The 15030-nt window shown below is 31.3% G+C and overlaps 1 protein-coding gene across 2 annotated transcripts in view; it reads left to right on the top strand.

Moving 5' to 3' along the window:
* ARL13B (ADP ribosylation factor like GTPase 13B) overlaps window positions 1-15030 on the top strand; it is a 92656-nt gene that overhangs the window by 41865 nt on the left and 35761 nt on the right. For both annotated transcript variants that reach the window (XM_051967649.1, XM_051967650.1), the window contains exons 4-7: window positions 4207-4312; window positions 5476-5678; window positions 7605-7725; window positions 9873-10092. In XM_051967649.1, coding sequence (XP_051823609.1) covers window positions 4207-4312; window positions 5476-5678; window positions 7605-7725; window positions 9873-10092 — 650 coding nt within the window. The remainder of the gene's footprint in view (window positions 1-4206; window positions 4313-5475; window positions 5679-7604; window positions 7726-9872; window positions 10093-15030) is intronic.

Here is a 15030-nt window from a genome sequence, read left to right as displayed (position 1 = left end):
CCTCCAGAGGGCAAGTGATCTACTATATGTTAAACATGTGCAATTCTTCTATACATATTACCACAATTATCATTCTACACAAGAAAAGTTAGATTAAAAAAAAAGGGAGAAAATGAGAAAGAAAATAAAAGGCAAGCAAAAAGGAAAAAAAAAGAAAATATCTTTGATTGATTTACACTCAGTCCCCTCAGTCCTCTCTCTGGTTTGCAAATGGCTGTTTATATTATAAGACCAGCAGAATTGGCCTGAATGATCTCTCTGTTGAAAAGAATCATGTCCAAGAAATTGAAACTATTTCTAACCATATGAAAAGATGCTCCAAGTCATTATCAATCAGAGAAATGCAAATTAAGACAACTCTGAGATACCACTACACACGTGTCAGACTGGCTAGAATGACAGGGAAAGATAATGTGGAATGTTGGAGGGGATGTGGGAAAACAGGGACACTAATACATTGTTGGTGGAATCATGAATACATACAACCATTCTGGAGAGCAATTTGGAACTAAGCTCAAAAAGTTATCAAACTGTGCAGTGTTACTACTGGGCTTATATCCCAAAGAGATCATAAAGAAGGGAAAGGGATCTGTATGTGCACGAATGTTTGTGTCAGTCCTCTTTGTAGTGGCCAGAAACTGGAAACTGAGTAGATGCCCATCAATTGGAGAATGGCTGAATAAATTGTGGTATATGAATATTATGGAATATTATTGTTCAATAAGAAGTGACCAACAGGATGATTTCAGAAAGGCCTGGAGAGACTTACATGAACTGATGCTGAGTGAAACAAGCAGGGCTAGGAGATCATTATATACTTCAACAACAATACTATATGATGACCAATTCTGATGGACCTGTCCATCCTCAGCAATGAGATGAACCAAACCAGTTCCAATGGAGCAATAATGAACTGAACCAGCTATACCCAGCGAAAGAACTCTGGGAGATAACTAAAAACCATTACGTTGAATTCCAAATCCCTATATTTTTGCCTGCCAGCATTTTGGATTTCCTTCACAGGCTAATTGTATAATATTTTACTGTCCGATTCTTTTTGTACAGTAAAATAATGGTTTGATCATGTAGATTTATTGTGTATCTAATTTATGCTTTAATATATTTAACATCTACTGGTCATCCTGCCATCTAGGGGAGGGGGCGGGGGGAATGAGGGGAAAAATTGGAACAAAAGGCTTGGCAATTGTCAATGCTGTAAAATTACCCATATATATAACTTGTAAATAAAAGGCTATTAAAAAGAAAGAAAAGAATCACATCCATCAGAATTGATTATTGTATAATCTTGTTGCCGTATACAATGATCTCCTAGTTCTGTTCATTTCACTTAGCATCAATTCATGTGATTTTCTCCAGGCCTTTCTGAAATCATCCTGCTGATTGTTTCTTACAGAACAGTAATATTCCATAACAATCATATGCCATAATTTATTCAGCCATCTCCAACTGATGGGCACTCACTCAGTTTCCAGTTTCTTGCCACTACAAAAAGGGCTGCTACAAACATTTTTGCACATGTGGGTCCCTTTCCCGCCTTTAAGATTTCTTTGGGATATAATCCTAGTAGAAACACTGCTGAATCAAAGGATATACACAGTTTGATAGCCCTTTGCATATAGTTCCAAATTGTTCTTTAGAACAATTAGTTTAGAATGGTTGGCTCAGTTCACAACTCCATAAACAACAGTTTTTCCCATATCCCTTCCAACATTATTCATTATCTTTTCCTGTTGTCTTAATTTGCATTTCTCTGATCAAGAGGAATTTAGAGAATTTTTTTTTCCTATGATTAGAAATGGTTTAAATTTCTTTATCTGAAAATTGCCTGTTTATATCTTTTGCCCATTTATCAATTGGGGAATGGCTTGTATTCTTATAAATTTGAGTCAATTCTCTATGTTTTAGAAATGTGACCTTTGAATTCTTTAAAGCAAAACTGAAATGTGTCATCCATGAAGCTTTCCTTCAACACTGAAGTTGATGGATTTTTTTTTTCTTTACTTTTTTTTTCCTTTTTCTCCCTTCTTCTCCCTTCCTTTCCTTCTTTCTTTCCTCTTAGGCGATCTATCTATACACACCCATATATATATATATATATATGTATATATATATATATATATATGCTTTATAATGATCTATAAATGTTCTATACTCCTACCAGATTAAATAAATTCCTTAAAGGGCAGAGTCCATGCATTACTTAAATGTTGTATCTTTCCTAAACCTTAACATGATAATCCATACAGAGTAGTTACTTAATAAAGTTTTATGGAATTAATCATGATTTGACTATCATGAATTACTAATTTGTTATTTTTTCAATTCCTGAATATTTTCTATCATATGAAAGCATTTTTAATAAATTTATTTTTCTTCTCCTTTAAGTAGTGGTTATCTTTCAATGAGGAAATTAAGTAGGTAGTAATGTATTGCTTAATGGTAGTACTACTCTTAAAAGTCTAGGAAACACCATGCTGAAAGCTTTTAAGAACTACTGGATTTAAATAAGCAATTAGGAAGGAAAACATGAATCCTTTTAGTTGCACTCTTATTGAATTATTGAAAGATTTTGACTGTACATTTAAAGATTTTTTTGTGAATTATTGAGATTCTTCATTGAACACACTACTACCAAATAGGAGAAATTGCTCATCCTTTTATATCATTCCTTATGTCATATCCTTTTATATCATTCCTTATGTCATGAATACCATACGAGGATTTTTTTCTTAGTTTTAAAGACAATCTTTTTTCCTTTTAAATAAAATTGTGTTAATTGTTTTAATTCTTGCCTGAAAGCATCATGAATTTTTATATGTGTTTGAATTTCTGTTCATATTAATTTTCTGGGTATTTTTTCCAAGAATTTACTAAAGTACACATTAAGAGAAGGATAAGAGAGATCATTAGAAGCTTAATATTCAGTTAATGTTATATTAAGTTCAGATATTTGTTGTTGTTGTATGCTTATTACAAAATAAAATTCTGAAAGGGGAGGGAATGTTGTATACACAACTCAAAAAATTGATTCTTGACACAGAGATTTAAATAATTCATGACATTTATTTCAGAATATACCAATTATATTTTGTTTTAAAGGGTGAAAAAGAATACTTTAAATGACAGAAAGCTCTATAATGTAATTCTGTAGATATTTTTGTGGGATGTATATCAGAAAGAATGATGCACCTAGGCAAACCAAAAGATCTTAAATATGTCTTAACATTGTAGTGTATCGAATAATATGCTAAACTTGGGATTAGGAAGACATTTGTTCTAATCCTACCTTTGACACTTGCTATATAACCATAGGTGAGTCATGAAATGTTGCTGAGTGTTGAATAATATTATCTGTGATATCTACTTGCCAGGGTTGTGGTAAGGCTCAAATGAGTAAGTATGAAGTTTTTGGTAAATATTAAAACATTATATAAATGACAATAATTATTAACTAGGACCATTAGCAATCTTGATCTATCGCAAATATAATTTCTAATACAGTATAATTTGGCAGGGTCATAGATATGGAGTTGTTTTTTTTTCTTGCATTCCCACTTATTAACATGCAGTTCAACATATGAATATTATCACTTGCTAGGCCCTTGGAACACAAGAGACAAAATAATGGTTTTTGATTTCAAGAGTTTATATTCTAGTGGAGTGATACGTTGACCCAGGTAAATAAATTTATTTGTACCTAATTGTTGTTGATTGTATTAGATTCTATGAAAAATATAACAATGGACAAGTAATGTTTTAAAGTTTTCAAAATGTTTTAAATATTTACTACTTCATTTTTATTACTGTATAATCACAGACACAGCCATAGGTCTTTGGTCACTTAAATACAGCAAATAGAGAACATTAAATCAATATAACTTTGAGGTGTGAAGGCTGTTGCTAAATTCAAAATGAGAAGGACTTCTTTTCCACACCCAATAATAATGAACAAATAAACTAAATAATTTCTAAGATTTTCTTAAGAATTTGCTTTACAAATAGTAAAGTAAATCTTAGAGAATTTTTTAAAGTCATAGTTAATGAATAAAAACTTAATACATACACACACATATACACACATATATTTACTTATACATACACATAAAGGTGTTTTTAAATGGCTTGACTTTTTGAATAAGTTGATTATAAGCTTGTATAAAGCCATCTTTTATTTTTGTTTCCTAGGTTGGCAAATAAACAAGATAAAGAAGGAGCTTTGTCAGAAGCATGTCTAATAGAATGTTTATCTCTAGACAAACTGGTCAACGAGCAAAAATGTGTCTGTCAGATGGTAAGTTTCTTGAGCCCTCATTCTGTTTCCTAATTATTTTATGAATAATTATTTTTATGGAAAGTCACAGTCTTCAGAGAAATTCATATAAAAAGCCTATATGACACTACAATTTGACTATATTAGTGTTGATAAATGCTGTAACATTTATTTTCAATTAAATTAACTTTTACAAACTGTCAGTACAATAATTTTTTTTAAATTAGTGTAGAGCTTGTAATCATATCATATAAAGTAAAGTTAAACTTGATATTACAAAATTAATATTGAGACTTTAAGGTAATTTTTATAATATGTAAATTCCACTCTTGCCTTGAGATATCCCAGTTATATTGCTCATGAAACCTGAGTGATATATAGTCCAGATCTATAGAGGGTACCAGTGATAATACTCTGTGTGTGTATACATGATAAAAAAGCTTAGTTTCTTTTTCAACTAAAAAATAAATGTAAATAGAATTTGTAATATTATCTTAACACATTTCAGTAGATTGATACAACCAACTTCAAACATCTAGACCATCTATCCACTATAATATTTGTGATATCAAAGTTGTCAAAATAGAAGGTGCCCCCAAAGTCTTAGTTCTACTAAAGCTACTAAAATTTTTAAATTAAAACATTAAACTTTAGAACTTTCTGTATTTCATTTCCTTTATGTGCAAATAAGTTAATGATGATAATAGTAATAATAACTGACATATAAATTGTGTTTTGAAGTTTTTAAAGTATATTACACTTATTTAATTAACCTGATATAGTAGATACAGTACTGGACTCAGAATCAGGAAAACCTGGTTTTGAATCCTGCCTCAGACACTTACTAGCTATGTGATTATGAAGAAGTTACTTAACCTTTATGCTGCTCAGCTTCCTTATGTGCAAAATTAGCACTTTGGACTAAATTTGTGATCCTGTAAACTGTATATTTTATGCAAGTTAAAATAAAAAGATATATTCTCTCTCTCTCTCTTTTTTTTTTTTTTTTTTTTTTTTTTTTTTTTTTTTTTTTTTTTACTTTAGATTTGTATGGGTATATTGTGCAGTTACCTTGAGACAGCTCTCTTAGTATGAGTAAATGCCTTATATTTTGTGTCGAGGTAATGTTCATGTGTTTACCATTTGCCATTAAATAGTTTTACATATTTACCCTGTTTTTTTAGAAAGGTTGTTCAACAGTGTTGGGCACTGGCAAAAAAATTGACAAGTCTATAAGAAGAGGTCTTTTTTGGCTTCTGAACTGCATTGGCAATGACTTCGATGGTTTAAAAGCACGTGTTGAAAGAGACACAAAAGCTCAACAAGTTTTTGAGGAAATGGAAAAACAGGAACGAGCTGAGCGAGTGAGGCAACTACGAAAAGAAAGGTACTAATTAAAAAACACAACCAAATATGTCTCATATCAGAAACACCAAAATTATGGGAGAACTGTATATTTGTTTTTTTTATTCATTGTTTCCTCTTTCTTTATGAAGGAAGCCACTGAGTGAGAATTTATTTCTATGGATCTTTTGTATCTACAAGTTTGGATGGTATGTTTGTAATACACGATGTAATGCACTTATTGGACAAGCTCTATCCAAAAAAAAAAAAAAAAAAAACTACATGCCCTGAGATTTTTTTTTTTTGAGTCTCTCCTAGGCAAGCATTTTGATGAACGTCTCCCCCACCCCCCCGACATGGATGAAATCAGTATTTTTTTTCAGAACATTTTTATTCTTTGCTCCCAAAATCTATAGAGAACTTTCCCTGTAACATTCCTCTTATTTTTCCTTTCCTGCTTTCCATGCAGAACCAATCATACTTTCTTCCAAAGGCCTTTCTGGTGGGCAGAGTCTCCATTAATTAACAATACATAGGTGTGAATCTATAAGTGATACAAAAACTTTTCATTTCCTATCATTTAGTCTTCAGTGATATTTCCAGTATATTTGGAAAACAAAATACTGTTTTTAATAACATATTCATAGATATACCTGATCATGTGAATCCAAGTGAATACCTTGAAAAATGAGGTCAAATTGAGGTGCAGCAGGAAAGGTTACATTAGTCATTTTTCATAATAGTATGTATAAGCCTTAAATGTTTCAGCTATGATCCTTATTGTCATTATGTCATGGTTAAATCCAGGGCTGATAAACTTTTAAAATATTCTTTTATTATATAGTGACTATTTTGTTTCAGGAACTCTTATCTTTCACATATGGTATCATTTGCTATTTATAATAGAGACAGTGGTAATTATCTGGAATACTGCTTTATTTTATCTGCCATATCAAGCAAATTTTAGTTGGTCCATTTACCATTGTACAGGAGTACAATTATTAGTCAGTGATTTAAACATATCAGTTCAAATGATGTATATTTTTTCTACTTGTTTTCCATCATTTAATTGTGCAAGTAAATTATATATATAGATGTGTATATGCACTCTGTGTTTATGTAAACATATTTAAGAAAAAAAAACAGGAAACACTGATCAGAAAAAATAATAATTATCTAGTATGTCAAACATCAGCTATGTTATAGAGAAGATAAGATTTGGGAGAGAAAGTTATTTATGTCTTCTATGCCACCACTTATAATACTAATGCAGACATTTTTAATGGACAAACTAGTAAACATAAATTATTTTTATTTGGAATAGATAATGTGCGTGTGTGTGTGTGTGTGTGTGTGTGTGTGTGTTATATTATATATTAAAAACCCATGACCTTGATGAGATTGGAAATTAGTCAAAGAATTTCCCTTCTCACCAAAGTTGCACTTAGAATTTTAAAAAAATTTTAAAAATCAGTCCATCAACAAATGTATGTTACTATTTGTCAGGTACTGTAGCAGCTATTAGGTCAAAATAAATGCCTTAAATTTTCAAGGAACTTACATGAGAAAAGCTTATGAATACTTATGATTAACTACACATATATATGACAGTTACACATGTATATACATGATATACACAAAGTAATTTTAGGAGAGTACTACTAATTAAATTAATCAGAAAATGCCTCACATAGAAGATGTTACTTGAACTTATGATGGGCTTCTAAGAGGCAGAGTTGGTGAGAAGATGTAGGGGAACAGCATATTCAAAGGTAAGGAAACAGGAAGGAGATAATAATGCACAATGGGCTAGAAGAATGTTTGAATTCCTGAAAGGTGACTAGATGTGATTACAAGTAATTTTATGTTAAATTGTTTGTATTTTTAAAAATGTAACTTATTTACAATTTATGTATGAGTTAAAACTTTTGAGTGAGAGATTGTTTTTTCTTGCTTCTCTATCTAACAGAGAAGAGAGGGAAAAAGAACATGCCACAGAGCATCCTGAATTTGCCGGCTTTGATTCTGATATCGATTCTGATCCATTTATTGCCAATCCATTTCAACCAATAAATGCTGTACTCATGGAGGTATGTATGATGACATGCAATTTTTGTTTTAGCCAAAGTTCATAAGAAAGCATTTAGAGGCCCATAGAAGGAAAGCTAAAGAAATAATTGCCAAAAGACATTTAATGATTCTGGGGGAGGAATAACATGATTTTTCCCCTTATGCAGGGAAGTGTGATGTAAGGGAAGAGAGAACTGGTTTCAAAGCTAGGAAGACCGAGTCTTACCTCTGACACGGAATTGCTGTGGGATTTTGCCCAAGTCCCTTCACTTCTAAGTAATTTCAGAGAAGGCGCTGCCCTGCCATGGCAGAAATTCCTTCCTCAGTGGGAGAGACCAATAAAATAAATTATAGGTTTCTCTCCCTGTCAAGGTGGGAAGCATAATTGTAAGAAAAAGATAGAATGAAGTGAAACAAAATGAAGGAATGAACATAATGAAAATACTATCATTGCCATTGTTTCTTACATTTCAAAATTGTTCTTTTATTTATTCTGTATCTCTTCTTTCCCTTTGTCTTGTTGCTCTCATCTTACTGTGATAATATGTAAATACTTTGTAGAATTTACAAATTGTTTTCTCAATACATTTTAAAGTGTTTTAAATTACCATAAACAGTCACATGTCTGAATATTCCTTCGTGAATATAATTTTCAGTTGTCTAAAATTTTTACTGAATTTAATTTATGGATTGCATTCTTAGTCATGCGTATGTATGTGTGTTTGAGTCTATTTGACATCTCCTAGAACTAAGAGCTTACATGATCTTTTACACATCTCAACAACTCCTGAATCTTCTGTTCCCTTATACAACTAAGTTGTTTCTTCTGCTTATGCATATTGTCATCTAAACTCCTCCTCATTGCTTCATTACAGTTTCTCATTGGGCGGCAAGTAATGATTGATTCTGACAAGTTGCTCTTCTTTCTGAGATGAGAAGGCAGCTTATAGAAGAAGATATCACACATTTTAATTTTCTTGTTTTCTAGAATATTCAGTTCTTCTGATAACAAAGTACTATATTTTCTATTCCTTTAATTACATTTTCTTTAATGGTATTTCTATTTGCAAAGATGAATATTAAAAAATTGCCTTAGTAACATGAGTTAATCTAATTAATGTTAAATATGTTCATTTGAAAACATTGCAGGAGTAAAAATTTAAGCCTTATTTTATATGTTGATACAAAATTTATTTTGTGTGAGTAACTTTGCACAAATGATGGCTTTTGTAAACTTGGGTCATATGGCTATAAATACCAAGTGTTTGAGGTCAGATATGAACTCAGATCCTCCTGACTGCAGGGTCCTTGCTCTATCAGCTGTACCATTTAAAACTCCTTTTCTTTTTTCTAAATTGGTGGAATTTTTTCAATTTCTACTTCTCAAAATATGTAACAAGAAGTCCATTTTCAGAAAGCATATATGATGATGAATGATAAAAGATACTGTATTCACAATTGTCCATCTTTCTTTTTGCTTCCTGGTAAGTTTTCTTTTGTTCTCTATTATGCACTTTTTTACTTTATTTTTCTCTCCTTTCTTTCCCTCCTCCTCCTGTCAAGTAAGCTACAATTAAACATGGGTTATATTTATGTCTACATTCACACATACACACATATATACACATATGTACATATACACTTATGTTTACACATACTAAACACATATGTGTGTTTTTCTCCATGTTAGAAATCCAGAAAGAATATTGATATAGTGAAGTTATACATTGTATTTTTATAATAATATTTCTTGGTTGATAATATATTAAAAAGAGAAAATATATGCAGCTTATTTTTTAGGTTTTAAAGCTTCTAAATTCTATGTACATTGAAATTATCTGTTTTTATTTTTATAATGTGTAACCTTTTCTTCCTAAAATTTTGTTTTAAAAAGTCTTTTATGAAACAGATAATTGCCTTTCAAACTTGTCATAATGAAAGAAAAGATACATACTTCTTAGGATTTTATTTTCATTTTCTTGAATTATATGGTATCAGTATAGACTCTGTTTTTTCTCTTATTTCTTAAAATATGTTAACATTTTAAAAAGACTCCAATTTTACTTTTTTTTTCTCAATGGTTATTTTAAAACTTACTGCTTAAAATGTTTGAAACTATATTAAACACACTGTGATAGTAGAAGTGCTATTGCTTTGATTTTGTTAGAATGAGAGAAGAAAGCGGAGGATGGATAAAGATATTGACTGTATTATCCAGAGACCATACACAGAACAAGAAAAATCTGACATGCAGAGCCAGTTCAACAATGGAAGCCAAAGAACCTTTGATGATTGTATATGCACTGACCCCTATAGGGTTCTGTCATACATACGGCCAACAGAGAAGGAAATTGACAATGCACAATCCTCTGAATGTGCTGACTCAGGTAATAACTCTGATATGAAAAGAGTAACTTACAGTTTATAGTATGACTAAGAACCATGATACCGCTTTACAAATTTGTTTTAGGTTTTCATAATTTGTTTCTTCCCAAGGCTTTTCCTTTAAACTGTTTGGATCTTTGTGTATTACTTATATTTTTATAATATATAGAATGGAATATTCTTTAAAATTTCCCTATCAGGTAATTTTTATCAACTTTGGTTTTATAAGTCAAATATATCAATGTGTTATGTTTTTATAATTGGCACCTATTTAATTTTTTCAATTAATTCATAATTAGTTTCAGTTACACAAAAGTATATCAATTATTTGCTATGTCCAGAACATCAGGCTAAATTTAGGGAAACGAAAAGTGTTAAGATGTTGTTCCTTATGGAACTTACAATATGAGGTAATAAAATGAGATAACTATAATACTCAGTTATGTATAAGGATCTTAGAATTCTTGAATTTCAGAATTAGAAGGCAATTCTAATCAGTGTTCTCCAACACTTCGAACAGGGGGAACTAACTGTATTACTTCCCAACAAGTGGCCTTCTAGTTTCCGTATGAACACCTTTAGGAATACATTATAGTGTATTCCTTTTTGGGATTCTCTCTCCCCCTCTCTCTTTCTCCCTTTCCCTTCCTCTCTCCCTCTCCCCCTCCCCCCCCGCCCCCCTTTCTCTTTCTCTCTTGCTGAGGCAATTGGGGTTAAGTGACTTGTCCAGGATCATACAGCCAAGAAATGTTATGTGTCTGAGATCAGATTTGATTGGTCCTCCTAACTTCAGGGCTGGTGCTGTAGCTACTGTACCACCGAGCTGCCCCAGGATTATTCTCATTTGGAAGAAGTTTTTGCTTAATTCCAAAATTTGGTTCAATAGCCCTTCAATGGCTTCAAAAGAAAAATTTTAGATGAATCATTTCTTCTCCAGGTTAAGCATAAGTAGTTTTAAAATACTGCTGAAATTGTTGAGTAGAATTTACATTGCTACAGAAAATATTTAGTTGACTATTTCCATTCTCACATTTCTCTTCATGAAGATGTGGAGCACAGTGGGTTTTCAGGAATTCTCAAGTAATCATACTTTTCACTAATCACCTCGGACAGCAGTTTATTTATTTGCTTATTTATTAGTTGGGCATCAGTTTATTTGCTTATTTATTAGTTTGGGGTTTTTTAATCTTTTTATTGGCTTACTTCCCTCCCCCAATCCCCACCCTAGTAATATTACAACTTACATTTTGGAAGCATTCTTATAGTTAGACACATCTGATGTTGTTCAGCAATACCTAGCTGGAAGTAAACCAGCATTTTTGACTTCTGTATGATGGTAAAATGACTTTTAAATTTTATGTTGCTTTTTAAAAAATTGATTGTTGCTTTGTCTAACATTTTAAAGCAAATGTTTGACTACATAGAGAAACAGTTTCTTTCCTGCTTTGTGGTGTGCCTCCATGGTATTTAAGAATTTTCATAAAGTTGATAATATTTAAGGAAATTCTTAATATTTAATTACCTTATATCAGTAGTAATCAAGTAGTGAATATTTCTTAAGTAACTACTATGAGAAAGACCCTGTGCTAAGCACTGGGGGATACAAAAACTGAAATGAAACTGTCTTTGCCTTCATAGTGTTTACGTTATATCATGGGAAGAATGAAAAGATATAAAAGTATATAAAAAATAAAAAGTAATTTGGAACAATTAGGACAAGTATATGAAAAATAAAAAGTAATTTGGAACAATCGGGACAAGGGAGGAAAACCAATCACCTAGAGAGAACAGGGAAAGTTTTCATATTGAAGGTGTAGTTTAGCTGAGTTTGAAAAAAAATTAAAAATTATAAGAGGCAGAGAAAAAGAAAAAAGACCATTTCAAGCATAGAAGACAGCTTGTTTAAAGCATAGAGATGGGAAAGGGCCTATCATGTATATGAAGCATGTATATGAAGTATATAATGTATTCCTAAATCATGTATATGATGTATATGCATCATGTGTTTGTATACATACAAACACACAGGAAGAACTAACTAAACTTTAGATTGTGTGAAGGTAGGTAACCTAGTAAGCTGGATACTTCAATTAGAGGCAAGTCTAAATTTTATCATAAAAGTAATAAGAAACCTTTGAAATTTATTAAGTGGATAACTTTGGCAGCTATGTGGACATTGATTGGAAGGTAAGAGACAAGTTGGAGACACCTTATATATTGCTTTTATAGTAGTCCAAGCTAAAGTTAGGGCCAGCATTAGAGTGGAGTAGAGAGACCAGGACATGTAAGAGAAATATTATAGAAGTACAACTAAGTAGATTTGATAATTAGTTGGATGTGTAGGGCAAGGGACAGTAAGGCAACAAGGATGAAAATGAGGTTATAACCATTTATGACTAGAAGAGTGGTGATAGTGTATTTGATAGGAATAGATAAATAGCTTCTGAAAGGTGAGTTCAAATTTGGGAATAGTAAAAAAGGTAGCAGAGGACAAAAGTGTTAAGCCTATGGTCTACATTGTGGTCAATACAATTCTTTTTAAAAATTAAAAAAAAATTTTCCCTCCTTTCTGTTAACATTATTACATATTTTAGTAATAAAACAAACATTTCTATAATACAATATAAAGAATGATTATACATTAAACTGAAAAATCTACATGCTCAAATATGCAAAAAAATTATTGTGTAAATGTTTTTTCTATATACCCCTAACCACTAGAGATGGTTCCCATTAGATACAAATAGAGGTGTGTGTGCATCGATGTGGGAATATGTGTGTGTGCACTTGTATGTGTATATACACATGCACACACCTAAGTATATAATATTCTATAATCTATTTCTCTGGATGCAGATAGACTCATGTTATAAAAGAAGAAACAGAACAAAAATGAAAAGCCACAGGAAAAAAAAAAGTAAAATAGTCTACTTCAATATGCACTCAAACTCCATAGTTTTCTCTGGATATGATCACATTATGCTGCTCTTACAATATACAATATTCTTGTGGGTCTGCTCATTTCACTTAATCTTTCCAGATTTTTCAAAAATTCTCCTGCTCATCATTTCTTATAACTTAAGAGTAATTCTTCTACATTTATATGCAACAACTTGTTCAGCCATTCCCTAACTGAACTTGTTCAGCCATTCCCTAACTGATATGCATTGCCTCCATTTCCAGTTCTTTGCCACTACAAAAAGAATTGCTATAAATATTTTTGTAAATGGGAGGGTCCTTTTCCCTATTTTATGATCTCTTTAGGATACAGATCAGGTAATGGTGTTGCTGGATCAAAGGGTATGCACAGTTTGATCACTATTGGGGCAAAGTTCCAAAGTGCTCTCCAGCATCACAACTCCACCATAAATGCAGTATTAGTGTCCCAAGTCTCCAACATTTGTCATTTCTATCGTGTTAGCCAATCTGAGAGGCATAAGGTAGTGCCACAGTTTTTAAAGTTTGCATTTCTCTAATTAATAGTAATTGAGAGCATTTTTTTGTATCACGATCATTTTTTTGTAGCTTTTAATTTTTTCATTTGAAAATTGCCTGTTCATATCCTTTGGCCATTTATCAATTGGGGAATAACAAGTACAAATTTGACTTAGTTCTATATATTTTGAGAAATGAGGCTTTTTACCAGAAACAGTTCCTGTAAAAATTGTTTTTCATCTTTTCTCCTTCTTGGTTTCATTGGTTTTGTTTGTGCAGAATAATCCTTTTTAAATTAATGTAATCAGTATTACCTATTTTGCATTTTATAATGTTCTCTATCTTTTGGGTATTCATTGCATATAAAAACTATTTTTTTTTTTTTTTTTTTTTTTTTTTTTTTTTTGCTGAGGCAATTGGTGTTAAAGTGACTTGCCCAGGGTCACACAGCTAGGAAGTGTTAAGTGTCTGCGGCCAGATTTCAACTCAGGTCCTTCTGACTTCAGGGCTGGTTCTCTATCCACTACACTACTTAGCTGATCCCTATAAAAACAATTTTTAACATTTATTTCTAAAAAAATTTGAGTCCCAAATTGTTTTCCTCCTTCTGTCTCCCAGTCCTTGAGATGTTAGGCTACACTGAGTTTCTGCCATATTATTTTCCAGTTTTCCCACCAGTTTTTTTGTTTTCTTTTTTTTAATAGTGAGTTCTTATCCCACATATTGGAATCCTTGGGTTTATCAGACTGTAGATTTCTATAGCCTTTTACTACTGTGGCTTGTGTATCTCATTTATTCCACTTATCCACCGCTCTATTTCCTAGCCAGTGCCAAATAGTTTTGATGATTGATGATTTTTAATATAGTTGTAGATCTGATAGTCTGTCACATTCCTTTGCATTTTTTTCATTAATGCCTTTAATATTCTTGACCTTTTGATCTTCCCCTTGAATTTTGCTATTTTTTTATAATGGTGTAAAACAATTTTTTTGGCAATTTGATTGGTATAAGTAAATTAGTTTAGGTAGAATTGTCATTTTTATTCTATTAGCTCAGCCTACTCAAGAGCAGTTGATACTTTTCTAATTGGTTAGATCTAAATTTATTTGTCTGCAAAGTAATTGTGTTCATATAGTTCCTGGAATTGGCCTGGTAAGTAGACTCCCAAATATTTTATATTATTTCAATTATTTTAAATGATATTTCTTTATCAAGCTCTTGCTACTGAATCTTGTTGACAATATACAATACATATATAATACACATGTAATATCAGTATGTTGGCTAATGATTTATATGAGTTAATTTTATATTCTGTTACTTTTACTACAGTTGTAGCTAATTATTTCAAGAATATTTTTCTTTATTCTCTAAGATTCACTTGAGTATGCCATCATATCATCTGTAAAGAATAATGACTTTATTGCTTTGACTGTTTTAATTTCAATTTCTTTTTTCTCTTATTGCTAAAGCTAATATTTCTAGTATAATCTTGAATAATAGTT

The sequence above is a fragment of the Antechinus flavipes genome, chromosome 6, assembly GCF_016432865.1.
Source record: "Antechinus flavipes isolate AdamAnt ecotype Samford, QLD, Australia chromosome 6, AdamAnt_v2, whole genome shotgun sequence".
In the NCBI taxonomy this organism is placed as follows: Eukaryota; Metazoa; Chordata; class Mammalia; order Dasyuromorphia; family Dasyuridae; genus Antechinus; species Antechinus flavipes.
The sequence above is the reverse complement of the archived record's forward strand: the minus strand, read 5'-3'. Positions and strand labels throughout refer to the sequence as shown.